Source organism: Aotus nancymaae, unplaced genomic scaffold (genome assembly GCF_030222135.1).
Source record: "Aotus nancymaae isolate 86718 unplaced genomic scaffold, 86718_ANA_hifiasm-v0.15.2.pri h1tg000020l, whole genome shotgun sequence".
Classification (NCBI taxonomy): Eukaryota; Metazoa; Chordata; class Mammalia; order Primates; family Aotidae; genus Aotus; species Aotus nancymaae.
Window position 1 is genome coordinate 1,648,953 of NW_026988432.1, and position 27,862 is coordinate 1,676,814.

The following is a 27,862-nucleotide window of genomic DNA, read 5'->3' on the forward strand; positions in this document are numbered from 1 at the left end:
GTCCTCAGAAAGGCTCATTCGGCCTAAATCTAAATCTGATCCGGACAGAAGTCTCTTTTCACCCTCTGCAATTCTACGTTCATTTTTAAGTGTTACTTGTTTTTAATGCCTCCCCCAGCATATCCTTAGCTCCATGGAGATCAAGGCTGCACCTGTTTTCTTTACCTGTAGATGCCTCATGCCCACCCTACAGAAAAGACTCAACAAGTGCTGATGAAAAGACGGAAACACATCCTCCAAGTATTCAATTATTGCTCTCCCAGGTGCTGTGACTCAATCCCTTCTCAGCACCTGTGTGCAGTACTGTATGCAGTACCTATTGGCAGTGGCTGTGTGTGTCACTGTGTTTGGTACCATGTGTGGTACCTGTGTGCAGTACTGTGTTTGCTACCTAAGTGTAGTACTGTGTGGGATACTGTGTACAGTACTGTGTGTGGTACTGTATACAGTCCCTGTGGGCAGTACTCACGGGGTACTGGGTGTGTGGTACTATGTTTAGTACTGTGTTGAATATCGTATGTAGTACTGTGTTTGGTACTATGTGCAGTACCTGTGCATGGTACCGTGTACAGTCCTGGTGGTCAGTACCTGTGTGGGTGCAGCACTGCAAGCCATACTTGTGTGCAGTACCTGTATACCGTACTATGTTTGGTACTGTGTGTGGTCCCTGTGGGCAGTGCCTGAGTTCAGCTCTACAGGCTATACCTGTGTGCAGTACTGTTTGGTACTGTGTACAGTACTGTGTTTGGTACTGCATTTGGTACTGTGCTTGGTGCCTGTGCACAGTACCTGTGTTTGGTACCTTGTGTGGTCCCTGTGAGCCATGCCTATGTGGGTGCAGCACTGCAGGCTGTACTTGTGTGTGGTACTATATTTGGTACCTGTGTGTGGTACCTGAATTTAGTACTGAGTTTGGTACCTGTGTGCAGTACCTGTGTTTGGTACCATGTGTGGTTCCTGTGGCCAGTGCCCATGTGGTTGCAGCACTGCAGGCCATACTTGTGTGTGGTACCTGTGTGTAGTCTCTGTGGGCAGTGCCAGGGTGGGTACAGCACTGCAGGCCACACCTGTGTGCAGTACTGTGTTCAGTACTACGTATGGTGCTGTGTGCAGTCCCTGTGGACAGTAATTGTGTGCAGTACTCATGCATGATGCTGTGTTTGTTGGGTACTGTGTGCAGTACCTGTAGGCAGTACTTATGCAGTACCTGTGTACAGTGCTGTGTTGGGTACTGTGTGTGATATCTGTGTTCGGTAACTGTGTGCAGTCCCTATGGGCAGTGCCTGTGTGGGCGCAGCTCTGCAGGCCACACCTATGGTGTGGGTGGTTTTTTGTGCAGTGGGTGGTACTTTGTGCAGTCTCTGTGGCAGTACTTGTGTAGGCAGTACTTGTGTGAAGTACCTGTGCACAGTGCTGTGCTGGATACTGTGTGCAGTATCTGTGTTTGGTACCTTTGTGCAGTACGCTGTGTAGTACCTGTGGGCAGTGGCTGTGTGGGTGCAGCACTGCAGGCCACACCTATGGTGTGGGCAGTACTTGTGTGCAGTACCTGCACCCGTATTGTGTGTCGTACCTGTGTTTGGTACCCGTGGCCAGTAGCCATGTGGGCGCAGCCCTGAGGTCGTACCTGTGTGCAGGCGGATGTGCACCTTGAGGCTGCCCGAGGTGGAGAAGCTCTTCATGCAGTACTGGCACTTGAACGCCTTGATGCCGGTGTGCGTCTTGATGTGGGCCGTCAGCGTGCTTTTCACGGCAAAGGCACGGAAGCACTGCGGGCACTTGAAGGGCTTCTCGTGGGTATGGATGCGGATGTGGCGCACCAGGTCGCTGGGCTTGCGGAACTCCTTGTTGCAGTAGGGACACACGTGCCATCGCACGCCGTTCTCTTCACGGATCGAGCCTGCGGAGGGAGAGGACACGTACCACTTGGCCTGGACGCCACACCCAGTACTGGCCAGGGCCCCCGCGGTCCCTATAGAAAGCTGCGTGTATGATCAGTTATGCGAAAGCTTGCAATTCCCAGGATGGCTGACATTATCAAGGGCTATGAGTTAATCTTGCTGAAACCCCTAACAGTTGGGGAAAACACAATTCAGTCTCTGAGAAAGTACGCCCACTGAAAAAGTGATTGATTCTGTAGGTCCAGCGGCACCTCGGCTCCCTCTCAATGAGAAGGAAAGCAGATAGGATCGAATAACCCCATGTTTAATGCAAGGGACGAGAAGAGAAGGAGTGACGCTGGAATAAGTATTTATTGGGCCTACTGGATATCGCCAATAAAAAAATATAAATGCAAATAATTAAAAAATGGTAAATTCATATGCGATGAAAGGTAATTTGTAAATAGTTAAGACAAACAGTATATATCAATTCGTGATAAAATATAAGTGGATCTGTCTCCTGTATTATTCTTCAATTTTGAATCAAGTTTAAAACTATTTCTAATAGAAGAAAAATCACAAATTGATGGAAATATAGTAAAGTACACCTGTCCCTCCCTTTTCAGTAGAAAACAGTGCCAAGACCCGAGTGGATGCCTGAAACCCCAGATAGTAGGGAAACCTACGTATACTACGTTTTTCTACCTGATAACCAAGCCAGCTACTAAGTGGCTAATGCAGCAGCGTGAGTGCATGGGACACAAGGGGATGACCTGCGTCCCTCTCATCCCTCTCGGTATGGAGTAGGATAGCACAAAGTGAAATAGTAAGCAATTTACAACTTAAGAATTATTTCTAAAATTTTCCATTTAATATTTTTGAGAATTTGGTTAACTGCAGGTAACTAAAACTTAGAATCACTTTATTTAAATTTTTGATTAGATTTATTCATCTGAAATTAAGGTGACATGTACAGTAACTATACAGATAACTCAGATAAAGAATCCACATGAAATCAGAAAGATTTTGGCCATGTTAACGAAATTCACCAGAACATTTCACTAAAATTTACTTACTTGTGTCAGAAAAAGTTTCTTTTTAAAGAAAAAGAAAACCTCTGTTTCCTTCTCTGTTATCACTAAATATAAGAAATTCTCCACATATGCAAGTAAATCTATAAAGGTAGAAAATGTATTTCCTCAAATACAATATTCTTCGCAAGAATAATTCACATGAAAAAGAAAGGGGCCCGGTGTGGTGGCTCACCCCTGTAATCCCAGCACTTTTGGAGGCTGAGGCGAGAGGATCACCTGAGGTCAGGAGATGGAGACCAGCCTGGCTAACATGGAGAAACCCCGTCTCTACTAAAAATACAAAATTAGTCAGGCCGTGGTGGCATATGCCTGATAACACAGCTACTCAGGAGGTCGAGGCAAAAGTATTGCTTGAACTGGAGAGGTGGAGGTTGTAGTGATCCAAGATTACTCCACTGCAGCCTAGGCAGTGGAGACGGGGTTTCTCCATGTTGGCCAGGCTGGTCTCGATCTCCCGACCTCAGGTGATCCACTCGCCTCAGCCTCCAAAAGTGCTGGGATTACAGGGGTGAGCCACCACACCCGGCCCCTTTGCACCCAGGCCCTTTCTTTTTTATGTGAATTATTCTCGCAAAGAATATTGTATTTGAGGAAATACATTTTCTACCTTTATAGATTACTTTCGCAACAAGAGCAAAACTCCATCTCAAAAAAAAAAGAAAAGAAAAAGAAGAAAAGTGGGCAGGGCGCAGTGGCTCACGCCTGTAATCCCAGCATTCTGGGAGGCCAAGGCGGACAGATCACTTGAGCTCAGGAGTTCGAGACCAGCCTGGGCAACATGGCAAAACTCTGTCTCTACAGAAAAAGTTTTAAAACAATGAGCTGGGTGTGGTGATGCATGCCTGTGGTTCCAGCTACTTGGGAGGCTGAGGTGGAAGGATGGCTTGAGTCCAGGACTCAGGAGTTGTGGTGGGCTATGATTGTACCACTGCACTCCAGCCTTGGCAACAGGGCCAGACCCTATCTCAAAACAAAAACAAAAACAAAAAAAGAATGAAAAATAATTTAAACAGTGACAGAATAGAAATAAAAACAAAGAAAGGCACAGACACAAATCAAGGGTAAAAATGAAGAAGGAAATAAGGGAACTGGTTGTAAAATGAGAGACATTTATTTTGTGGTGATAGTGCATATTTTAAAGACATCAAAAATTTAAGACTGCTTAAAACTAATAGGTAAAAATTAATTCAGAAATATGCATAGTTACCTAAAGGCCTTATCATGAACAAATCAAAAATGCAAGGTATAAAAGGGTATAAGAGACTATAATATCTACTAGTGAAAATTAGGAGGCCATTCCCAAGCAACCAGATTTTTTCCAAACCAAAATAAAACTACATCTCTACTTATGCAGGGTGACACAATCTAAATCTGCCACCAGGTTCTAATATCTGGGAACAGACTAGAAGAGAGACTACGAACTGGAAGTCCTGAAGCTGTCTCCAAATCTGGCCTCCATATGTTTTGTTTCACCCACACAATGTTAAAAAGGAAGTGGAATCCAGATTTCCAACTCTGACAAATGGAAAGATCTGGAAAGCTAGATCTGCAATCCCACATAGCAAGCTTCCCTGGAGTTGGCCAATAGCTTTTCTCTTCAAATATATTAACAAATGTAAGGAAAAAGGATATATACACATCTTCAACATGAAAAGGTATTTGCTACAACTCAACGTGTAGTCTTAAAAAAGGTCTAAAAACAGGAAAAGGTGAATAAAACATATCTCAATACAACAATCAACTTGATAGAAAAATATATTAAAGTCAGGGAAAAAAGTCCACTATGACTGCCATTAATTTATAGTGACCTAGAGATACTAGTCAATGACATTAGACAAGATAAAGCAATATATAGTATAAACTAGAAATGTCAGTCATTATTTTCAAATAATATTACCACATAATCTAAAAAACCTAGACACTCAGAAAGATACCCAAGTTTTAATACAAGAAACTCAATACTTCTCCTATTTAAAAAAAAAAAAAAAAAAAAAAAAAAAACCCAAAGAAAATTTCAAAACATTACTGAGATACTTTTCAAAAAGAAAAAAAAAAAAGAAAAGATGAATTAATGGAAATGCACACCCTATTCTTTGGGACAAAGACTAAAAGTTACAAAGACATCCATTCTCCTTGGTTTAATTTATCATCTGTATACAAATACCAACAAGACTGTTTTTGGAACTAAAGTTTTTGGAACTTTAGCAAAAGATTCTAAATGCATCTGAAAAATAAATATGAGAAAAAAGTCAAGAATACACTTTTAAAAAGGAGTATCAACAGAAGACTGGCTTTCTAGTTATCAAAGTACACTAAAAAGTTAAAACCACTTGGTACCAGAACACTTGAATAAAAAGACAGATTAGAGGAGTAGAAGAGAGTCCAGAAAAGACATATACAGATGTGGGAGTGTGATAAAGGTGGCATTACATTTCAGTGGGGAAAATATGATTTCTTTAACAAATGATGTTTGCACATCTGGGTGGCCACCTGAAAAAAAATAAAATTGAATCAAAGATTTAGTTTAAAACATTAAATTATGGCCAAGCACAGCGGCTCATGAGTGTAATCCCAGCACTTTGGGAGGCCAAGGCAGGAGGACTGCTCCAGGCCAGGAGTTCAAGACCAGCCTGGGCAACATAGCAAGACCCTGTCTCTACAAAAATAAAAGTAACAAAATTAGCCAGGTGTGGTGGTGCACACCTATAGTCCTAACTACTCAGGAGGCTGAGGCAGGAGGATCACTTGAGCCTGGGAGGTCAAGGCTGCAGAGAGCTATGATCATGACACTGCATTGCAGCCTGGGCAGCAGAGTGAGTCCCTATCTTAAAAAAAAAAAAAAAAACTCTTAAATTATAAAAGTCAGATATAAGAGAAGGGGTTATTTTTCCATGTCAGTGATGAAGTCTAGATATCACCGAAGCCCAAAGTCATTAAACATTGACAAACTTAGCTATACATATATATAAATTTCTCCCCAGTTAAAAAAGTTTTTTAACTCAAAAAGGCAAACAAATTAGAAAAAAATGTACAGCTGATCCTTGAACAACTCAGAGGTTAGGGACACTGACCCCCGATGCAGTTAAAAATCTGCCCATAAGATACCCAAAATACTTAACTACCAATAGCCTCCTGTTGACCAGAAGACTTACCAGTAACATCAATAGTTAACACATATTTTATATATTATGTGTATTATATTACCATAATCTTACATTAAAGCTAGAGAAAAAAACATTATTAAGAAAAGCACAAAGAAGAGAAAATATATCTCCTATTCATTAAGTGGAAATGATTTTCATCTCCATCTACATGTTGAGTAGGCTGAGGAAGTGGGGGGTCTTGCTCTCTTGGGGTGGCAGAGGTGGAAGAAAACCTGCATATAAGTGGACCTGTGCAGTTCAAATGTGTGTTGTCTCGGAGTAAACTGTATGAACAAATACAGTTCACAAAATACTATCATCTTTAATACATTATGGACAAAAGAATTTAAGAATTAGTCTTATGGGAAGATATCAGTATTCTTTAACAGGAAAAGCCCTCAACCTTACTCCTTGTAAGAAAAATGCAAATTAAACGTACAATAAGACACTATTTTCTAACCTATCAGATGAGTAAAAAGGATCCTAAAATTTTGAATACAATTTCTCAAAAAGGCTGTGAGGAAACAGGTGCTCCAATAATTGCTGCTGGAAAGGTCAATCTACATGACTCCATGAAAGTGTAACTGTTTATCAAAAGGAAAGTGTAACTGTTTGCAAAATGTTTTTCATTTGTTATCAAGTACATTACTGACACCATGATAAAATTTCAGTAAGGTCAGTACACTGGACAAGTATTGGGTCAATTTTAATTTCCTGATATTGATGATTTTACTATTATTATATACAATGATGTCCTTGATTTTAGGAAATACACCTAAAGTATTTACAGTTAAAAGAGCATTATATCTACAAGTCCCTCTCAGAAAATTCAGGGAAAAAATAGGTAAACAGTGAAAGCTGTCATGCACAAATGTGGACCCCTCAGCCAGAGAAGACCTTTACGTGAAACATGAAAGCCCGAGTCACATTCTTGCCTTTTGTTACCGAATATCTCACTGCACGGCCTAAGTGTTTGTTTGCTTTTTGTGTTTCTTTTTTCTTTTTTCAAACATTCTCTCAGTAGCAGACCTATCAGAACAGTGGGAATAGCGCATTCAAACCTGGTGGAACCACAGCAGCAAATCTTACAAATAATCATCGTACAAATGAAAAGTGCCAGGTCAATGCTGGGAAGTCTGGGGGCTTCACACAAAAGCCTCTGATAATGGCTTGGCTCAGTGTCCCCACCCAAATCTCACCTTGAATGCTAATAATTCCCACATGTCGTGGGAGGGACCCGGTGGGAGGTAACTGAATCATGGGGGTGGGTTTTTCCTGTGCTGTTCTCGTGCCAGTAAGTCTCACAAGATCTGATCGTTTCATAAAGGCCAGGTCCCCAGCACATGCCTCTCTTGCCTGCAGCCGTGTAAGATGTGACTTTGCTCCTCATTCACCTTCTGCCACGACTGTGAGGCCTCCTCAGCCATGTGGAACTATGAGTCAATTAAACCTTTTCCTTTATAAATTACCCATTCTTGGGTATGTCTTTATTACCAGCATGAGAGCAGACTAACACAGCCTCGACATAAACCTGGCCCTCATAGCCAATGATAGGTTTAGAGATATGCTGCTAGGACTGGGCCAACAGAAGCATCCGACTGAAACTGTAAATCGAGGAATGGACTCTGCTGATGAAATGGAGCTAGTAAAATCCTATTTTCTTTTATTTTTTGACATGGAGTCTCACTCTGTCGCCCAGGCTGGAGTGCAGTGGCATGATCTCAGCTCACTGCAACCCCTGTGGACCGGCTAGCTCAAGCTTTACCAGTCACTGCTGGCTCCTGTGCAGTTTTTGTTTCGACACTGCAGCACTGGCAGGCTACACAATTTATAGAAGCTGCAGAAGCAGCAAGCTTGCTATAGCAGTTGGCAGAAGCTCTTCCAGGATCTCATGGTGACCCTTTCTCAGGTGCTGGTTCAATGGGCAGTGCTTTGCAAATATGGTGCAGCCATTGGTAATGCCAGGAGTTAGCTCCTATCCGTACATATCTGTGACATGAGTTCTTCGAAACCTGTCAGATAGGAAAGTTCTTCACAGCTGAACCTCAGCATATTCCATGGGTATTAATGACTTTCTTAGATCAAAGGGGTCTGTTACACCGTCTTACAAAAGCGCGCAGCACAACTGCTTAGCAGTTCTTTAGATCTGTCAAATCTCTCAAGAAACAATGAATCCTTTCATTGAGGATATTCTCAATAGAATACAAGACTTATCAGGGCTTTCTCCACAGAGAATGGTTAACAGTCCTTATCAAAGAACAATAACCAACTATTTGTTTAGGAGACAGCTGAAGTACTGATTATTGATAGCAAACACCCATCAAAAAGGAAGCAAGCATTAATTGAGGAATCTGTGGACTCCACTGATGGAAAAGTTTCCATTTCTGTTAGGAACACTAGTGCTGACAGCAGATGGAGAAAGGCAGGCATCCATAACAGACTGCCTCAACCACGCTGCTGGACTTGCCAGAGCAACAAGCAACCTGGGGCACCACGTGGCTGTTCCGAGGCTCTGCGCTGTTTAGAGACGTTCTCATCAGCCCTCAGCCGTGCTTTACAGAGGATATGCTCAGAAGCGGCATTCCCACATTCCTTCATCTCATGATTACTTGCCTAAAGGAAGAAGTCCTTCTGTTCCTCCTGTCTGCTCAGACACGTGCTCAAAGACTATGAGGGAAGAGACCCCCAGGAACTCATTCCTTTTATCAAGCAGATTACAGCCAAGCCTAAGACATCGGCACCCCCATTGTATGACAGATGCTCATGCCTCTGCTCATGCAGTTGTTGAAGAACTGCTCTGAGCAGCAGAAGAAAACAACCAGTCTGCTGTTGAGAAAGGCAGATGCTGTGGAGGAGTTACTTTGCTTCCCTTCAGTCAGTCACAGGCAGTGGAATGAGAGACGCCACAAAAAGGTACAGAGAACAGACAATGAGTGCTGGTTACTGTCTTACAGGAGCAGCTGAATAGCCAGATCCAAGTGCACAAAATGCGTTTTGTCCTCCAAAGTTGAGAACCTCGGGGAGGATGGGAGGGAACATGGGATTTCTTGCTCCCATTTATAACAGCATTGCCCCCATGTGGTTCCCAGAACCTGTGAAACACATCTCAGTCCTGGCAGATGCACAAACAGTACTGGCTTATGTGGGCACACAGCAAGGACAGTGCATCTCAGATGCAGCCCACGATGCACTCAGCATCTTCAACAAGGAAACCTGCCCTCCTCGCAGGCTGCCCAGAAATGATTTAGGACATCTGTCAAGTGCTTCAGCAGCCTGAAGCTAAAGTTTTACAAAAATTATTTAAAGGTACTCTTCCAGGGAGGAAACCCTAAGGACTGCATCTCCTTGGGTCTACTTCACAATGAGAATTCCAGTTAATAATTTATGGGAGGAAAAAAAAAGCAATTTTTGTGTGCCATTCACACTAGTATTTTTAACACTGCTTTGGGCTTACTGCAGTACACACACTGGGGATTTTCTGATACGAGGTCAGTTGCACCCATGGACGCAGACCCCACGGAGAAGGAGGGCTACTTGCACTTAGCTTTTACGGAATTATAAAAATCAAATTTATTCCAAGCTGTAAGCACTTGGTAGGCCACAAACAACAAAAGAAGAACATGGGAGAAGGTTTGTTACAGGTCATTTTAAAAAGCACACATGCAGAGATAATAATTTTAAAAAGCAGATGAGTCTAAGAGCCACACCATCCTGGAGCCAGTGGACTGAAACAGGCCAGCAGGATGCCAGCCGATTACGGCTGAGTAGAGAGTAAACTGAAGTTCACAGCGATGACCCCAGGCCATCAAGCAGTGGCTAAGTTCACAAGACCATACTCTGCTAAGAAGGTCAAGTCTGCAACAACTTTTAGAAGTCTCCATACACAATAGTTTCACTATACCATACCATTTTCATCCTTAAAAGAATAAATCATCAGCTTTCCAAAACACCTTTCACCAAGATTTCTACATAGCCAATACTGCCCCACAATAAGTTTCAAACTTTACTAAAAATTCACAATGATTTATATGTCACAAGTTGTACAATAACTATAAAAACATTTGTTAAATTTTTAATGTAACTTCTTAAAATAAAGCAAATCCCACCGAAAACATACACTCTGATAAAAGTGAATAAATCAAAAGCAACAATTTAACATGGCAGAGTATGCTTAACTTAGGAACATAATGAAGGTTAGTTTTGGGTGTTTGTTTGTTTTGGAGATGGAGTCTCGTCCTGTTGCCCAGGCTGGAGTGCAGTGGCGCAATCTTGGCTCACCGCAACCTCTGCCTCCCGAGTTCAAGTGATTCTCCTGCCTTAGCCTTCTGAGTAGCTGGGATTACAGGCCCGCACCACCACACTCAGCTAATTTTTGTATTTTTAGTAGAGATGGGCTTTCACCACGTTAATCAGGCTGGTCTCGAACTCCTGACCTCGTGATCCGCCCACCTCAGCCTCCCAAAGTGCTGGGATTACAGGGGTTAGCCACCACGTCCAGCATCAAGGTTAGTTATAAGTAATTAACATTATGACTTACGAGATAAGAATAGTTTTCCTCATGGTCTTTCTAAGATATCAAATGATATTCTGTCCTTGGAGAGGTATTTTCAGATACAATCACTATGTTAAAACAGCACTGGTCATTAAAAAGTTTTAATTAAAAGGAGTATCTTTATATACAAACATGTCCCCGGGCTAAGTGTGGTACCTCATGCCTATAATCCCAGCATTTTGGAAGGCTGGGGCAAGAGGATCACTTGAGGCCAGGAGTTCAAGACCAGCCTCGGCAACAGTGCAAGATCTCAGCTTTACAAAAAAAAAATGTTTTTCACTAGCCATGCGTGGTGGCACAGGCCTGCAGTCCCAGCTACTTGGGAGGTTGAGGCAGGAGGACTGCTTGAGCGCAGGAGTTCAAAGCTAAAGTAAGCTATGATCCCACCACTGTACTCCAGCCTGGGTAACAGAACAAGACCCAGTCTCAAAAAAAAAAAAGTCCCCAATGGTTTTCTCATCACCATAAATGTAACGGGAAATTATTAGAGCTACATGCACTTGCTCAGTAGTCTACGTGTGTATTGAATTTATTCAAGTAGTCCAGAAATTACACCACTGTTAGTCATCAACTCTGTAAACACAGCACTCCAAACGAGAACACCGGACAAGAAGGTTTCTAGCAATTCCATTTGGAATTCCCTGGCTAGCATTCGGCACAAGGAGAACGCTGCTTCCAGCACATGCAGGCGAAGGTCTGGAAGGAGCATCACAGGGTGACGTTCACCTGCCCGGTTTAAGGGCCATGACTACGTGGTGCTTTCAGGAAGGAGAAGGTCTGACATGGCTCCTAACTCAGCGGCTGGCTGCCCTGCCCTGTGAAAGCATCTCTGATTTAGCACAGTAACTAGAGACAGTGGCCTACAAAGCTCAGGCGGGCACTCACACACAGGTGGTAAATCTGCATCAGATTATTAGCAACACATAACACCTGTAACCTGGAAGGCCACCACACAGCTAATCAAAACACGTGGAAATGGCTCCTGTTTTTCCTTTCTTGCCCTGCTCCATACCAGGAAACCGCGGGAGAAACTGCTTAGATTCCAGCATCCAGGTTTTCACTTAGGAAAAAGAAGGCCAGATCAAGGAGAAAAAAAGCAGGACTTGTGTTGTGTGGTTTGAGAAAGAAGAACTTGACAATCATGTTATAAATGAGAAAATGTATTCTAGGACAGATGTGTTCACAGAAATAGCAATGTTATGTTATTCCATGCTTTGTAGCAAGAATGCACTTGCTCCCCAAGACACCTGGAAAAGGTTTTTACAGGAACAGTTTTGCCAAAAAGACAGGAATCTATCTTTTTCAAGAAAGATGAAGTAAATTCCTACTCCTATACAAAGAGCCATCTTGAGCACTGTGGGATGTTGAAAAATGAAAAGGCTGTATTCCCAGCCAGAAAGAGCTTATTACCTAGAAGAGACATCTGACTGCATCTGTGCACAATTCACATAAGAGAACGCAGGAATCCTAAACACTCTAAGTGCTGTGGGAGGCGGGACAAGGAAAAGCATCGCTCAGAGTGTGCCCACAAAGAAGAGCACTGAAGATGCCTGATGATGGAGCATTGAAGATACTTCAATGACGGCCAAGATTTGACAAACAACAGAGGCAGAGGGAGAAGGAAGGCACCCTTGCTGCAGAAAGCAAGATGTGCAGAAACGCAGGGACATCTAGAAACAGTAGGAATCCAGTTTCAGTATGATGTATACCAAGTTTGTGCCCAGAAGCACAGACAGAGGCAGGACTTGAAATGCTGGCTGGATAGGATACTCAGGAGCCGAGAAATGGATCTGGGCATGTAACAGGAAAAGGTGAGGCGTGGAGGAGGGAGCTGTGCTGTGGGGTCCTTTGACGATGAAGAGGAAAGGACTAGTCAGACATTACTAGAATCACATGGCTGGATGTCAGAGGCACCAAGGGTGAGAAGAACTGAAGCAACATGTGGATCTGAGTGGAGAGGAGGAGCCTGAGCAGAGCAGGGAGAGAACAGTCGGAGACAAGTTTTTAAGCCCCGGCGAGGAGTCAGGAGAAACTGAATACAGGAAAGAAGGCAGGTTAAGGGAAAGGGATCAGTTTAAGACATTTTATGGCTGTCATTCTTTTTAATTTTAAATACCAACCAACTACACCTAGCTACAAAACATTCAACAAACATATCCTATCACCTTCAGAAGAAAAAAGAAGGGCATATTTCTTAAAAACCAACAATATGCTATCCCAAATGTTTAAACTTTAAAGTTTAGCACAATTACCAGGTAGAAATGGTGATTTCTTCTTTATCATTTTTTTTTCTTTTTTATCCAGTTTCTCTGGGCTTTCCTGTTCTTTTTCTTGCTCTGCGTCTGTAGGGTCCATCTGCTCATTTGAAACACTGGAAACATCTGGGTTTTGAACCTGTGTTGCAGAAGTCTTGGCATGGCTGGAGTCATTAGGATGTGCTGCAACTGGAATTGAAGACAGCCCACTGTTTTCTAAGGCTTGCTAAGACAGAACAAAACTAAAAGGTTAGAAGATACGATGGCCCAAATCTGCCTACCAAAATCAATCACAAAGATGTCATAAAGCTTTACCTATAGAATTCTAATTCCACTCCAAGAAATAAGAATCTACAATTCCAAGTCATCACTTGTAAGTGAGGCTTCCAACCCTTGGAGGCTATAATATCCCATCTGATATCTGACAACTTGCCCCGCCCAAAATATAAGCATTTACATTTCTAAATTGAAGGGAATTAAAATCTATTTGACTTTTAGAAATCTTACCTCACACCACTTTAGTTGCCTCCAAATAGATTTGTGAATACCTATTTTAAGACTCTTGAGTTACACTGGGTTTACCTTTAAGGTATGGGCTGTGGATGACACCTTGAGATTCCTCATAGCCCTGGCCAGCCCTTCCCCATGAAAGTATAGGAGGAAGGTTACTTTAACCAAGTAACAGAGAGAGGAGAAGGAAGACCCCCTCTCTTTAGAAGTGAAGAGTGTGTGAAGTAGCGCTGGACTGGAAGGCTGGGAGTCCTGCGCTCCTGCTCCTGCTCCTGTCCTGCATATGCAGGCACTGCCCACATACCCACAAGAGAAGGCCAGGCAGTATGAACACTTCAGAACTGTCAACACCCATGACTGCCTCCAAATCATACACCAGAACTCAAGAAAGAATAAAATACTTTTTCCACCTCTGTCAACATGAATAGATACAACTTCTGAAAAGCGTTGTTCTTTCAAGTAAATTCACTTTTGAAAAAAAAAAAGGTTGTGATTTTTAAAAAAAACGTATAGATTAATAAATCATTTGAGTGCTGCACCATCCATAAGCAATTAAGTAGGCACATTAAGTTTTTTCGGTTCAGACACATTTTTCATGAGGAGACCTTGACTCTCACCAGCCCTGCATATTTATTTCTCAATCATCATTGCTGGTTTCTGACCCAGCGCAAGCGCGTAAGCCTCACGCTGCAGGTAAGCGTGCTTCACCTGTAAAATGTCCTGGTTGATGCCCACTGTGATGCTCAGCTGCTGCCCGGGCTGCGGGGACTGACCCGACTCCACTGGCCCCGGCTCCGAGAGCTCCAGGAGCTGCTGGATGACGTCGCTCACCGCCTGGGAGCTCGGCTGGCTGGAGGCTGACGTGGCTTGGGCTTCCGTCTGTTGAAGAGGTAATGTCTGAAAGAGTGTGGCCTGAAACACAGAGACATTTTCATTAAAAATACAATTTTGCTCTTCAATTTAAAAAGAAAAAGAAAAAACAGACAATACCCTCTTTAAGGGTGTTAAAATCTAAGAGTATCCTAAACATAAATTTTAAATACAATGCCTCACTGATTTTTGTCTTTGGCACGATACTGGCTCTTTAAAGCACATGATAAATTGTTCTAATGCAATTTTTAAAAGTTTTTCCAAGTGGGCAGTAGAGACTCAAGATGGCAGATTGAGCACACAAACCCTCACCTTCCTGTTGGCCCAATAAAATGAAGTGAGGAATTTTAAAAATAGTAAGTTATACAATTTTTAAAAGTAAGAAAGAAACCACTCCAGTCAAAATAATTCAACAAATTTCTGAAAAATTATTCCTGCAGGGAGACTGGAGGAAAATGCTGTAATGCTATAGCCAAGAAAACCTAAGTCAGAGGAAAGGGCTGTGATGGGAGACGGAGCCAGTCCCATTCCTGCAGGGCTCGGGAATCCGAAACGATGGATCCAGAAGACAGTGTACGGCAGGGAAAACTACCCTGCATGACACTGTGAGGGTGGGACAGGACACTCCACATTTTGTCAAAACCCGTAGAATGGACAACTCGGAGAGTGAACCCCGATGGAAACTATGAACTTTGGTTAATAATAGTAATATATCCACATTCGTTCACCAGTTGTAACAAAGGTACCCGACCAATGCACCATGTCAGAAATGGGGAAACTGAGCACGGGAGGAGAATGTATGGCAGTTCTCTGTACTTTCTGCCAAATTGTCTGTAAACCCAAAACTGCTCTAAAATTCAAGTCTATTGATTTAGAAAATAAGAACAAAAACAGAACAAAAAACATTAGGACTGAAAATGAATGCCCTTGTCACTCATTCAGTGGCAGACAGGCACTTACTCTGAGGAAAAAAAAAAAAAGGACTCTCTAAATATCATTTATCTCTAAAAAAGATAAAAAATAATAAATGACCTGGGAAGAACTAGGACGCCTTTTGTGGCACTGAATTCCCCAGACTAAATGTAAGTCTTTTGTGTTGCCACCAGGGTCCCCTGAAGGGCTGGTTGCCTGGCCACTCACACTCAAGGTGACCCTGGATCAGCAAGCACCGTCCACGTGTTAACAGTTCACACACAGGCTACCGCTGCCCCTTCCTGAAACACAAGCAGGCAACGAAAGATGACGAGATAGGCACAGGAGAGAGAAGGGGAGATGACCCCAGGCAAACAACTCAATGAGCACTAAAAACTCGTTAAAACAAAATGCTTACTGGATTTCAGAGAAAGTGTATCAAACCAGAAAAAAAAAAAGTCGTGAAAAAGAAACAATCATATCATTACAAGGTAGAGCTCTCAGAAATTAAAAATCTTACTGTAAAAAAATAAAATCAAAAGAGTCATAAGATAAAGCTGAGGAGACTTCAGGCCACCCTCGGTGGATCATGCCTGTAATCCCAGGGCTTTGGGAGTTTAAGGTGGGAGGATCTCTTGAGGCCAAGAGTTTGAGAGCACCTTGGACAACACAGTGAGACCTTGTCTTACAAAAAATTTAAAAATGAGTCGAGCATGGTAGCATGCACTTGTAGCGCCAGGTACTCAGGAGGCTGAGACAGGAGGATCACTTGAGCCCAGGAGTTCAAGGTTACAGTGAGCTATGATTACGCCACTGCACTCCAACCTGGGTGACAGAGAAAAAAACCTTAGGACTGAAAAAGGCCAAGAGTTAGAAAACATGAAAGGTAAAATATAAGACACGCAGAGTCAATCCAGGTGGTTGAACACTGATTCTAGGCAGTCCTGAAAAAGAATATATATAATTTAACTTCTAATGCTCTTCCCTGCCCAAGTAAGGGTGTAAGGTAAGGGAGATTCCAGGTTTCTAAATCCCTCTACTACATTTCGTTTTATTGAGAATATAAGTGCAATGATCTGGACTATTACTCCAGATCACTCACTACATCTATATTTTGATGTGCATACTGCCAAAGGAAATGATAAAAACTAATACTTGGTTGATTTACACAACATTAAAAATTTTTTTTAAGAAAATTCAGAACAAAATAGAATTTTGAAGACATAATTATTGGACTCTAATTATTCTCCAGCTTGATAATTCATTTTACAATAATCTACCTGGTCAAGAATAAACTGAGGAACCATCCCATACTGCAAATGTTAGGAAAAAAGAGAAGAAAAAACAAACACTAAAGGTAAACCTAACGTTTAAAAACTAAGAATTAATTAGACTTATTTTCCATACTGGTAAGAGGCAGCTGTTGACGTAACACAACCAAGTAACTGCATTCATAAGCATACATTAAAACTTCTCACACTTTTGTATTTAATGTCTACTACTATTAAGATACCATAGTCAATGCTCAGATTTGACCATTTATTAATCTGTTGAGAGAATGGTGCAGTACAAGTAACTAACTGAGGCTGAGCTAAAGACACCTACAGAGAAAATAAGAGTGTGTATGTCTGTGTGTGTGTGTGTACCTGTGTACCTCTGTCTCTCTGTGTGTAGGCATATGTATTTAGAGTCATAAAATTTTTAACTATGTGTACTGGAAAACATAAATTAGTTTCAAAAGTCCAAAGACTTGGGAAAAATTATCACTGTCATATAAGAAAAGACAAATATTATCTACAAAGGATAATTCCTAAATTATAAAGATAAAGAATATTCAATAATCATCAATAACACTGTAGAAATGATCTTTCACAAATTAATGATTACATTTTGTCTTATTTTTACAGGTTCAGATGACAGTCCATTAAGTCATCTAATTATTATTCTCAAATTTCAAAAGACTAATTTTCATTCTTTAAAAAGTCGCACCTTATCTCCATGTAAAATACTTTCATAGCACCTTTTTAGTACTAAATATTCAATTGTAAAGGTTATATTTTAAATGATAGATTTTAGTTTAAAAAGAAGCTCTTCCAGAGTACTAAACTTACCGTTAAAACATGAGCAGTTTCTGTAGAACTTGTTGAATTCTGTGGCCCACCCATATGCATCTTGCTGATATGCGTGTTTAAGCTGCCTAAACTTTTAAATACACAGCTACATTCTGTACAGTTATAGGTAGGGCCATTCTTAACCTTAAAGAATAAAACAGAAAAAAATGATGTTTTACAATTAATTGTTGAATTAAAACATTTAAATTATAGCAAATTATAATTTACCATTCCATTCAAAACGACAGAAATAATCTAACCCTTCAACATTATCTTTTTTCTTTTCAATTAGATAGTTCTAGAATCAATGAAGAATCAATGACCCAACTCTGTAAACAATATTGCCAGTATAAGATGAACTGAAATTTCAGTCTTTTCTATAAAATAGAAATTATTCAAGAGTGAGAGAACACATTTTTCAATTATTGTAATTTAATAAAAACAAACTATCAGGCATAAGACATTCTCAGTTTAACAGCTGAATACAATGTTCAATAGCAAAGGCCAGTTATATATAAATAAGTATTACACCAAATATGCTTTCAGATGGCCAAAACCACAGAGGTTAGGAAAAACGGTCATAATGATACATGAATCTTTCATCACTTTTCATATTCCATGTCAACAACTAATTTTCTTTTCTCTTTTTTTTTTTTTTTTTTGTCGCCCAGGCTGGAGCACAGTGGCATGATCTAGGCTCACTGCAATCTCTGCCTCCCAGGTTCAAGCAATTCTCCTGCCTCAGCCTCCCGAGTAGCTGGGATTACAGGCACCTGCCACTACGCCCAGCTACTTTTTGTATTTTAGTAGAGATGGGGTTTCGCCAGGCTGGTCTCGAACTCCTGACCTCAGGCGATCCACCTGCCTTGGCCTCCCAAAGTGCTGGGATTACAGGCGTGAGCCACCGCACCCGACCTAACAACTAATTTTTATAACTATCATAATTCCAGAAACTATAGAAACCAGTAAAATGAATAAGAATAGCTATGAACAGAGAAAATAACTAAAATATTCTTTCTTTATGACTAAAAGCCAGTGTTAGTTACTGTAGAACTATGAAGGCTAGCTTGAAAACTCATTGGCCCCTCTGAACTTGAGTAAGACTGCCATTTTGCTTCTGGTGCCTCTTTAAGAACCAAATTTAGATTCCTCACAGGATTGTATAACATTTACGAACCAATCTTTAGAGGCTCTTTCTGGAACAACCCATCCCAGTACAGCTCCCATAGTGCCTCTCAGTGGCAATAGGCAAGTCTCTGGGTCCCTTAGTAGAAGAGTTTTCTAAACTCACAAGGCTGCTCTAGGTTGCTGTGATGTATTTCTGGGTGCTACACAAATATACGATCCTTTCTACGCAATCATCTTCACCCAGGGGCAACTCCGCAAGGATGACTTACAACAGCCCAAACTGACTCTTATGAAATCTAAAGGTAACCTCAGTACCTCACTAATTCTGGCACGCCTTCCTAACGTCTCTGGGTCTTAGATAATAAAAAGATTAAATCATTGAATATGGAACTCAAAGTGTGCAGGGTTTTTTCCTCATTTTAGATTCTCTCTTTTTCATGTTAGACATTATTCTACTTATCTAAGATCAAAGACAGTTTCTACTAGTTTTTGTTAAACTTAGATAGTGGGTGTTAACTCTCAGTTCACTTGAGTGTTAGTTAAGGTATTGCTCTAAAGAAAAAATTAAGGGATACACATTTGCTCTTAAGAATATGATAGCTTTCATTCTGCAAAACTGTTTCACAGGATATATTGATTCATGATAAAAGTATTTGTGTTGTTTAAATACTTCTTTGTATTCTATGATTAAAATACAAATCAATAAATCATGACAATTAGTTAAAGCAAAGGTTGACCTGCTTTACAGAAATACTTGCAGAGGCTCTACACATCAGCAGGCTCTGTAGACAACAGAAAATTACCATGGGAAATCATCACTTTAGTCGAAAGAGTTGACAAGCAGCATGGAAGGAAATGAACAGACCAGGTCTCTGTCCAAGAGGGAATGGACATGTCCCACATGAGCTCTGAGTATCAGCAGTAAGAAAAACACTTTTTTCCCAATTTTATTTCCTATCTTTTAATTTCTTATACTTGCCTGTGTTTCAAGTTTGCTAAAGGGATGAATACATTATTTAGAACGATGGACTAGAACTAACGAAGGTATTAGAATTATTTTCAAATATTTATTCACCAAAGCCATGCTGTCAGCAAGAAGACAAAAACATAGTAGTTTATGTTTCTTCCACAGGTAATAAATCAGAAAAATTTCCATGTATGTATTTTCTAAAACAGGGCCTGCTCGGCACAAAATTAATCTGCATTTTTTTAAATGGAAAAGAATTTCTCGGGTCCATTTATTAATCCAAAAGCTACCTACTGTCCCCTGTGAAGTACTGCTTATGCCCCAGCCCGTGTTTACCTCTGAATGGACTCGCTGCACGTGAGACTGAAGATTCCCTTTCTGAGAGAAGGCGGCAGGACAGAAGGCACAGGCGTGGGGTTTTTCACCTGTGTGCTTGATCATGTGGGTCTGCAGTGCCCCCTTCTGGTTGAAAGCTTTTCCACATTCACTACATTTAAACGGCCTTTCACCTAGAGGGAGAAACATGATCAAAATATAATTCCATATTGTATGAGCATCTTATGGATTAAAAAGAACAATATTGAAGTTACCCAAACCTATCCCTCCAGCCAAAATGTCTCCCCAGAACTCTAGACACATATACACAAGTGTCTACTCTAAATCTCAAAATTAACATGACCCAAACTGCACTTGACCATCTCCCAAACTGCTCCACCTGCAGGCTTCCCCAGGCAACGCCATCCTTCCAGGGGGCAGACCAAAAACCTTGGAGTCATTCTTATCTTTAGTTTCTCTCACATCTCACACTCAATAAAAACTTCATAATAGACCCAGAGCAGCCCAGCTTCTCATCCACAACCACCACCCCAGGCAAAGGGACTCCCCCATCACTCAAAGCTCCTGAAACCGCCCCAGCTTGACTCACTGCTTCCACCTTGGCCCCTTCCCAGGCTGCTCTAAAAACAACAAACACTATGACCCTCTAAGTCCGAGCAAGTCACTTGTCTGCTGAAAACCCTCAATGGCTTCCAGTCCCCCACAGAGTAAAATCGAAGTTCTTCTAACGCCCGGTAGAGGGGGTGCCGGTGCTGTGGTTCCCACACTCGCTCTCTCACCGCCTTGACCCACTCCTGCCACCACCCTCGGACACTCCAGGCAGGCTTCCACTTCTGGGCCTCTGAAATCCACCACCTGGGCGGTGCTACCCCAAGTATCCCCAAGACTTGCTCTCCTCAGATTCTTCAGGCCTTTGCTCAAAATCCCCTTTGCATTGAGGACTTTCCAGTCCATTCTATTTAACATTAAAATCTCCTGCATCCTCCCTGGGAAGCCCTGGCCCGCTTCTCTGCTTGATTTTTCTGCAGACTTCTCAGCATCTGACCTTTTACATTTTACTCATTGTCCATCTCCCCTCCCTAGAATGCACACTCTAAGAAAGTGAGCGCTCGTGCACTGTGGCTCTTCAGCACCTAGAACAGGGTCTCATACACACTAGCACGCAGTACCCATCTGATGAATGAAGGAATGAGCGAACAGACAAAATTGGGTTAGGTTAGAACCTAACTGCAAGGCTACTTAAATTTCTAGTCTTACTAAATTTTCACTCCCTAAGAAATAGAAAGTTGCTGAGTTCATAATAACATCAGATCCCTGCTTCTCTAACAGTTTGGGGTTAAATAAGTGAATGAAATATAACAAGCTTGGGGACAGTATACAAATGGGAAACATCCCTGCTTTAATAGCACGGGTGTGAAAGAGGAGGACAGGCAGGCAGGAGGCAAGGCGAGAGTGTGGCCCGGTCATGGCACTGCCCACGTGGGGACAGGAAAGGAGGGCAGTAGGATGGGAGGCATGGCGGGAGTGTGGCCTGGTCACAGCACTGCCCACCTGGAGACACCCTTCCTGTTCCAGATGACGATGCTGCAATGTACACAGCCTCCTTTGGACAGGAGCCCTGCTGGGTCACACACAGTCCAGGCGTGGGCCAGCAGGATTCTGGTCACCCCCCTCACATCACCACACACACTGTGAGGCACAGCCATACAAAGACCAAGCCCAGAACACAGAATTGCCTGAACAGCACACAGGCACTCCCTGCCACCTCCACCTGGGCCCGCCAGCCTCCTGCTTAAACCACACTGGCCTGTGTGACTCCTGGGGATGGGACCTGCTGCTAACTCCAGGCAGCTCACAGTCCAGTTGGAGCAACAGTGACACATGCTTCAAGTTCAATGCAGGAAGAGTATGCATCACAGAATCACAGAATCACAAAATCACACGTAAGTATATGATACTACACGCATGTGTCTCTCTAGGAGTGAGAGTGTGCTTCTGATGTATGTATATTTAGATATGCACAGAAAAAATCTAATAGGGGTAGATATCAAACTGTTAAAGGTAAATGACATCTGAGAAATGGACACAAGAAGGATTTGCTTTACTTTTTACTTTCTCTCTACTTTGGGTAAAGTTTATAACATTTTTAAACTATATTTTCATTGATTAAAACTTCAAAGACTATAAACTAAAGCTGAATACAGCATAATGTATTAGCATATTTACAAAAGCATTGTTTTGGTTTTCTCTTACTCTAGAAAATAAAAGCTGATGCTCTAAAAATACCCACTTTATGCTGACATATAAACAAACATTGAAATCATATGAATGACTCTACAATGCTCTACACAGAAATACTCACTAAAACTCTGAAGAAAAAAAAGCAGTGTAACAAAATTAGAACTGGCTGACAAACAAGAGCAGCCATGCAAAGAGCTGTGAGATTTCTTACTTTGTCACCATAAAAGAAAACCAAATCAGAAATACAGAAAAAAACAAAATGACAAAACATGGATCATTTTAATTGCAAATCCCAAAAACTAAAAATATTTGTACAATTTTCATTTTCCCTTCCTTAGGGATGTGTGTTACTAATACAATATTATGAGTAGGCTGCTTTTTATAAGATGGTAAAGAGTATTCAGCTATGAATGCTGTACTCACTTTCAAATATTCAAGTGAAACTAACAAATGAACAAGATAAGGCATGGAGAAATAAAGTTTTATTATTTCAATGTTTCATAGCTTAGTAAAGAAAAATAATAAAAGAAGATGAAAATTCAGTGCTTTCTTGATTTTTATTTTGCTTGTTTTTATTTTTATTATTTTTAAGAGACGGGGTCTTCTTGCTCTGTCACCCAGGCTGCAATGCAGTGGCAAGATCATAGCTCACTGCAGTCTCAAACTCCCAGGTGCCAGCAACCCTCCCACCTCAGGGCTACAGGTGGGTGCTACCATGCCTGGCTATGTTTTTTATTTTTTTGTAAAGACAGAATCTTGCTATGTTGCCCACGTTAGTCTTGAACTCCTGGCCTGAAGAGATCCCCTCACCTCAGCTTCCAAAAGTGCTGGGATTATGGATCTGAGCCACCACATCCGGTCTTGCTTTGTCAATTTAGATCTAACCAGCACAGTGTAGTATCTGACACATAGCAACAATAAATGAGGGAATAAATACCATACCAATAATAATAGCAGTAATATATCAACTCCTAATTATTAACAGCCTACCACGTATCAATCAATCACTTTTCAATGAGCACTACATATATTTTTTAATTTATAATTTAGGATTACTATATACAGATAAAAGAGCCACATTTTTCAAGTGAGGAAATAAAATCACACAAAGAGTAAGTAACTTCAGCAAGATTACCCAGCAAATTATGGGAAAGCCAGGATCAGATTCCAAGTGGAGCTAGCACTAAGGCACCTGTTCTTCCCTTCAAGCTGCACAGCCGGTCACCAAAGTCAGTGTTTTCATACCTGTGTGTATCCTAATGTGTCGCGTTAACTGGCTTGGCTTTTGAAACGTCTTTCCACAGTGCGGACACGAATACGTGAACCCACTTCTGTCGATGTTCCGGTTATAAGACCTTGTACTTGATACCCTAGTGCAAAAAGGGGGCAAAATACAGTCAAGTTGTCTCTCCTGTACCTTGTACCATAATTTCAAAATGAAAATCCTACCATAAAGCTTGGCTGACTAGTCATCAGAACCTGTTTTAATGATAAATCGATCATATATATGTATGTGTGTGTCTGTGTGTATATGTGTTTGTTTAAAAAAAAAAAATCACAAAATTCCTTTTTCTCTATTTTTGATAAAAAAAAAATACTTGTTTTTTTTTCCAGGTCAAAAAGTGAAATTGGGGCGGGGGAGCAAAATGTCTCTTCTAGACAAAGCTTTACCTGGATGGTCAGAAACCAAGATGCTATGGGTATCATTTCTACACTGACACCTGATCCACGCCATCTCCTCCAGGCTCTTGCTTTAGTACCATCCGCACACCAGTGATGTCCAAACTCCTACCTCCAGTAACTCTGCCTGGACAGCCAGCTCTCACTTGGCATTGCCTCATGGGTGGTGTTCCAAACAGAACTCTTCACTGATTCCCAACCCGCCCCTTTCCATGTCAAGACATGAAAGCTCCCTGTTGTGCAAGTTTAAGTCTCAGGAGTCACGCTGGATTTTTCCAGTCCATCTCCAAAAGCTGCTGCTCTTACTCTGAAACACCTCCAAATGTGGTCACGACTCTCTACCCTCCAGCCACCATCGCGGCCTCCGAAGAGGATCGGCTCTCCAGTGCACTGCTTCCATAGCCTCCAAAAGGTCTCCCTGCTTTCCACCCCTGCCCACACACCCAGCCCAGTGCCACCTGTCTGGTCATGCTCTTCCTTTGTGAAAAACCCTCCAAGGGCTCCCATCCCACTCATGGGAAATGCATATCCCCAGCCCCACTGGGGCAGGCACTCCTCACCCCGCCACCTTCCTGCTTTTCCGACCCCGGAGCCTCACTGCTTCCACCAACACACTCCTCAGCCTGAAAGGCATGTCGCCTAAGGCTGCAGAGCTCCCTGCTCCTCACCCAAGTCTCCTTCCAAAAGCCCCACTCAGAAAGGCCCACACAGAACAGCTGCCTCCCCAGCCTCCCTCAGCCTCACATTGCACACTTCCATCCAAGTGGCATTCTTTCTCAGCACTTGCCACTATCTGAAACTGTGGTACTGACCAACCCACTCACTTGCTCACTGCCTATCTTCCCCACTAAAGGGCAGTTCTGTGAAGGCATGGCTTCATCTGTCTGGTTTGCCCCTCAGTCTGGAAAGACCTAGAAGCCAAGACTGTCTGAGTGCCATGAGCACCAAAACATCTTCAATTATCTCTCTCAAACCTTCAAGGAAACATCAGAAATGCCTGTGCGAAAGTCTCATCAGAATAAAAATCTGGAGTATATAGAGACCATGTATTATATTCGGGGGTTTAAAAATCACTGAAATTAACATCCAATTGGCTGGGGAAAAAAGAAAAAAAAAAAATCATTTAAACCATAAAGTATTAGGTGCATACCACATTAGTGAACAAGAGGTAAAATGAAAGGAAAAGACAGGAGGCAGCTGATCATACAGAGATGTTCAGGCCACATTTCTCAAATGCAATGTCTAAGAGGACAAACAAACATCAGAGTCTTCAGGCATTTTATAAACCATATTGATCAAATGGCGTGGGACTTCTTGTTAAGAAGTACAGGTATTTCCTAAACATTGCAGCTTAGAAGGGTGGCAAGCTAAACTGATAATATAGTAGCTAAAATGGTAATCGGTGCTGCCTTTTATTTTTATTTTTTATTTTTTTTGGAGACGGAGTCTCACTCTGTTGCCCAGACTGGAGTGCAGTGGTTCAATCTGAACTCACTGCAACCTCCACCTCCTGAGTTCAAGCAGTTCTGCCTCAGCTCCAGAGTAGCTGGGGCTATAGGCATGTATGAGGCACGCCATCGGGCTAATTATTAATACAGGCGTGTATTATCCACCATACCCAGCTAAAATTAGCCACCCCACCTGGCTAATTTTTGCATTTTTAATAGGGACAGGGTTTTACCATGTTTGCTAGGCTGGTCCTGAACTCCTGACCTCAGGTGATCTGCCTGCCTCAGCTGCCCAAGGTGCTGGGATTACAGGTGTGAGCCACTGCACCCGGCCTGATACTGCCTTTTAGAGTTTGTTGGAGAAATTTGCTAAATTAGTGTGAAAATTGATTATCACCATTAGCTAACTTGAGCACAAGGGCCAGGAAGAATATTTTATTTTGCTTTATTAAGAAACAAAAATATTAGTAAAAATATATTATCAAGAATTAGGTAAAATATAAAAATTTTTAAACATGTTAAGTTTGACTAGGAATAAATGTATTCAAATATAGTCAGATGTTAAAATTATGAGCTCTAAAATCAAACTATTAGGGTTTAAATTTCAAACTCTTGACTTCCAAGCTACAAAATCTCATGAAACTACTTGGTCCTTCTAATCTTGGTTTTTCTCGTCTGTAAAATGGGAACATAAAAGTACCCTGGTCTAGCAGGGTTGTCTGTCGTGATGAAATGAGGCTCTGTGATAGACACGCTAAGAACAGTGTCAGGTGCATAAACAGTTGGGTACTACAAACTAATGGATTAAAAGGGGTACTAATTAAACCCTTGTGAGCCTAGTTTACATATGTTGTTACCTACCCATAAAAATGTACTGCCAGGACCCTGTTCTACAGCTTTTAATGTTATAATACCAGGTAAACCCTTGTACCCACATAGCCTGACACGATTCATTAATGTGTAGGGATGAACCGTGCATGCTATGGAAGACATTCTGACACCACACCAAATTATCTGTGTGGTTCCACTTTGCTGTGTTCTTGCAGCAAAAATTTCCAATGGGTCATAGCAAAGTGAGCCAACTTTTAACATATGAGATGGATTTTTTACCAAGCCCAAGTAATGACTCATACCTAATTTTGTAGTGAGTCTTCATGTGTTCCTTCAGCTCCGAGGAAGTCTCAAACTCTTTCTTGCATGCCTTGCAGGCATGCTGCCGGGTTCCAGCCAGCTCCTGGCGGTGCTCCTCCATGTGCATGGCCAGCTGACTCTGCAGAGTGAACTCATCCCCACACTCAGAACAGATAAGATTCTGGAACAGAAAACCCACCAGTGAGCAGAGCAAACCTTTCAAAATCACGCCTTCTTCAAAGAACTGGTAATGCACAAATTACGTGAGAACTACTTGGTCTCTCCAATCTTGTTTTTGATCTAATACTCTCCTCTGGAACAACATCGCTTTTACCTCTCAAAAATATATTTGAATATACAAAAATAATTTCTTTATTAGAAGAAAAAATGGAAATGCTAGGAAAAGGGTGAGAGATCGACACCACTTTGGAGCAAAGTGAGTTCTGTTTTGAATTGGTGTTGGGTAACTGGCACTGAGTCCGCCTGTGCTGTGAGCACTTTAGAGAAGCAGAATGACCTCAACACTACAGAGTCAGGAAAGAGTTCAAAGTAAGATTATGGTTTAAGAGACAACCTTGAAACAAAATGACGGCTTTTAAGTTTTTAACAGACAGATGGATGGCATCATTCTCTCATTTGGTTTACAAGCAGAGCAGAGCGCAGGCTGTGGCCTGGCTTACTGCCTTCGTGAAGCAGGGACTCTCTGAACCGAGGCATAGGGTCACTGCAGAACATACACACACACAGGAGTCCAAAGACTCAGAACAAAACACAAGAATGTAAAATAGCTCAGTAATCTTTAATATCTGAGTTCATAATATCTTGGACATATTTTAATAAATATATTAAAAATTATTTTACCTGTTTGGGGTTTTCTTTCAAAAATGTGGCTTCTAGAAAATTTAAAATTACTCATGCTTCACTTAGATGATGCTGGTCTACATGTTCTACAGCTGGGTCTAGGTTCACCTTAAGGCTGCCATTCACCAGCTAACCTGCCAGTTTGGGTGTGCTGCCCTGCCCACCCTAAGCCTATGAAACACGGATAACAGGAACACCTGCCCTCCCAGAGTTGTTAGAAGGTTAGATAAAATGACAAGTGTGAGATGCTGACCGTGTGTGGCCTTGAGTGAGTCCTCAATAATTACTTCATTGGTAGCCATGGCTGACTTAGCACAAACTTCAGTTAATTCACTCCCTTGGAGTCCCATAACACAATCACAGTATTTACTTAAATGAACTGTTCAAACGTGAAAAAACATATGACCTGCCAATGAGCATAAACTATTTCCAAATAATAAAATACACTGATTTTTTTCTATCAGACTGTCTTCTAATCTGCACATACTAGTTTGTAAATAAATGTATGTAAACCTCATTAAATGAGGTTGTTTATTGAAACTACCTCTAGCTACACTGCAGAAAAAGACAAGGAAAAGTGAAATATTTTGAGAAATCTAAAAATCATTTAAATAACTTTAAACTAGTATCACTGTATAATAATTTAAGGAAATAACAAACTACTAGATTTTTAGTGACTTGTTGATAAAATTTGTTCTAGGAAACTCCCCCTCACACACACAAAAAAATCATAATTTGATGCA

The 27,862-nt window shown here is 41.6% G+C and overlaps 1 protein-coding gene across 9 annotated transcripts in view; it reads right to left on the reverse strand.

The window, feature by feature from the left end:
* Positions 1–27,862, reverse strand: part of ZNF236 (zinc finger protein 236) — a 156,212-nt gene that overhangs the window by 78,898 nt on the left and 49,452 nt on the right. For all 9 annotated transcript variants that reach the window (XM_021673529.2, XM_021673528.2, XM_012465427.3 and 6 more), the window contains 7 exons: positions 26,261–26,439; positions 23,245–23,369; positions 19,759–19,931; positions 17,328–17,471; positions 14,143–14,346; positions 12,922–13,150; positions 1,628–1,900 (listed from right to left, as the gene is read on the reverse strand). In XM_021673529.2, the coding sequence (XP_021529204.2) occupies positions 1,628–1,900; positions 12,922–13,150; positions 14,143–14,346; positions 17,328–17,471; positions 19,759–19,931; positions 23,245–23,369; positions 26,261–26,439 (1,327 nt within the window). The remainder of the gene's footprint in view (positions 1–1,627; positions 1,901–12,921; positions 13,151–14,142; positions 14,347–17,327; positions 17,472–19,758; positions 19,932–23,244; positions 23,370–26,260; positions 26,440–27,862) is intronic.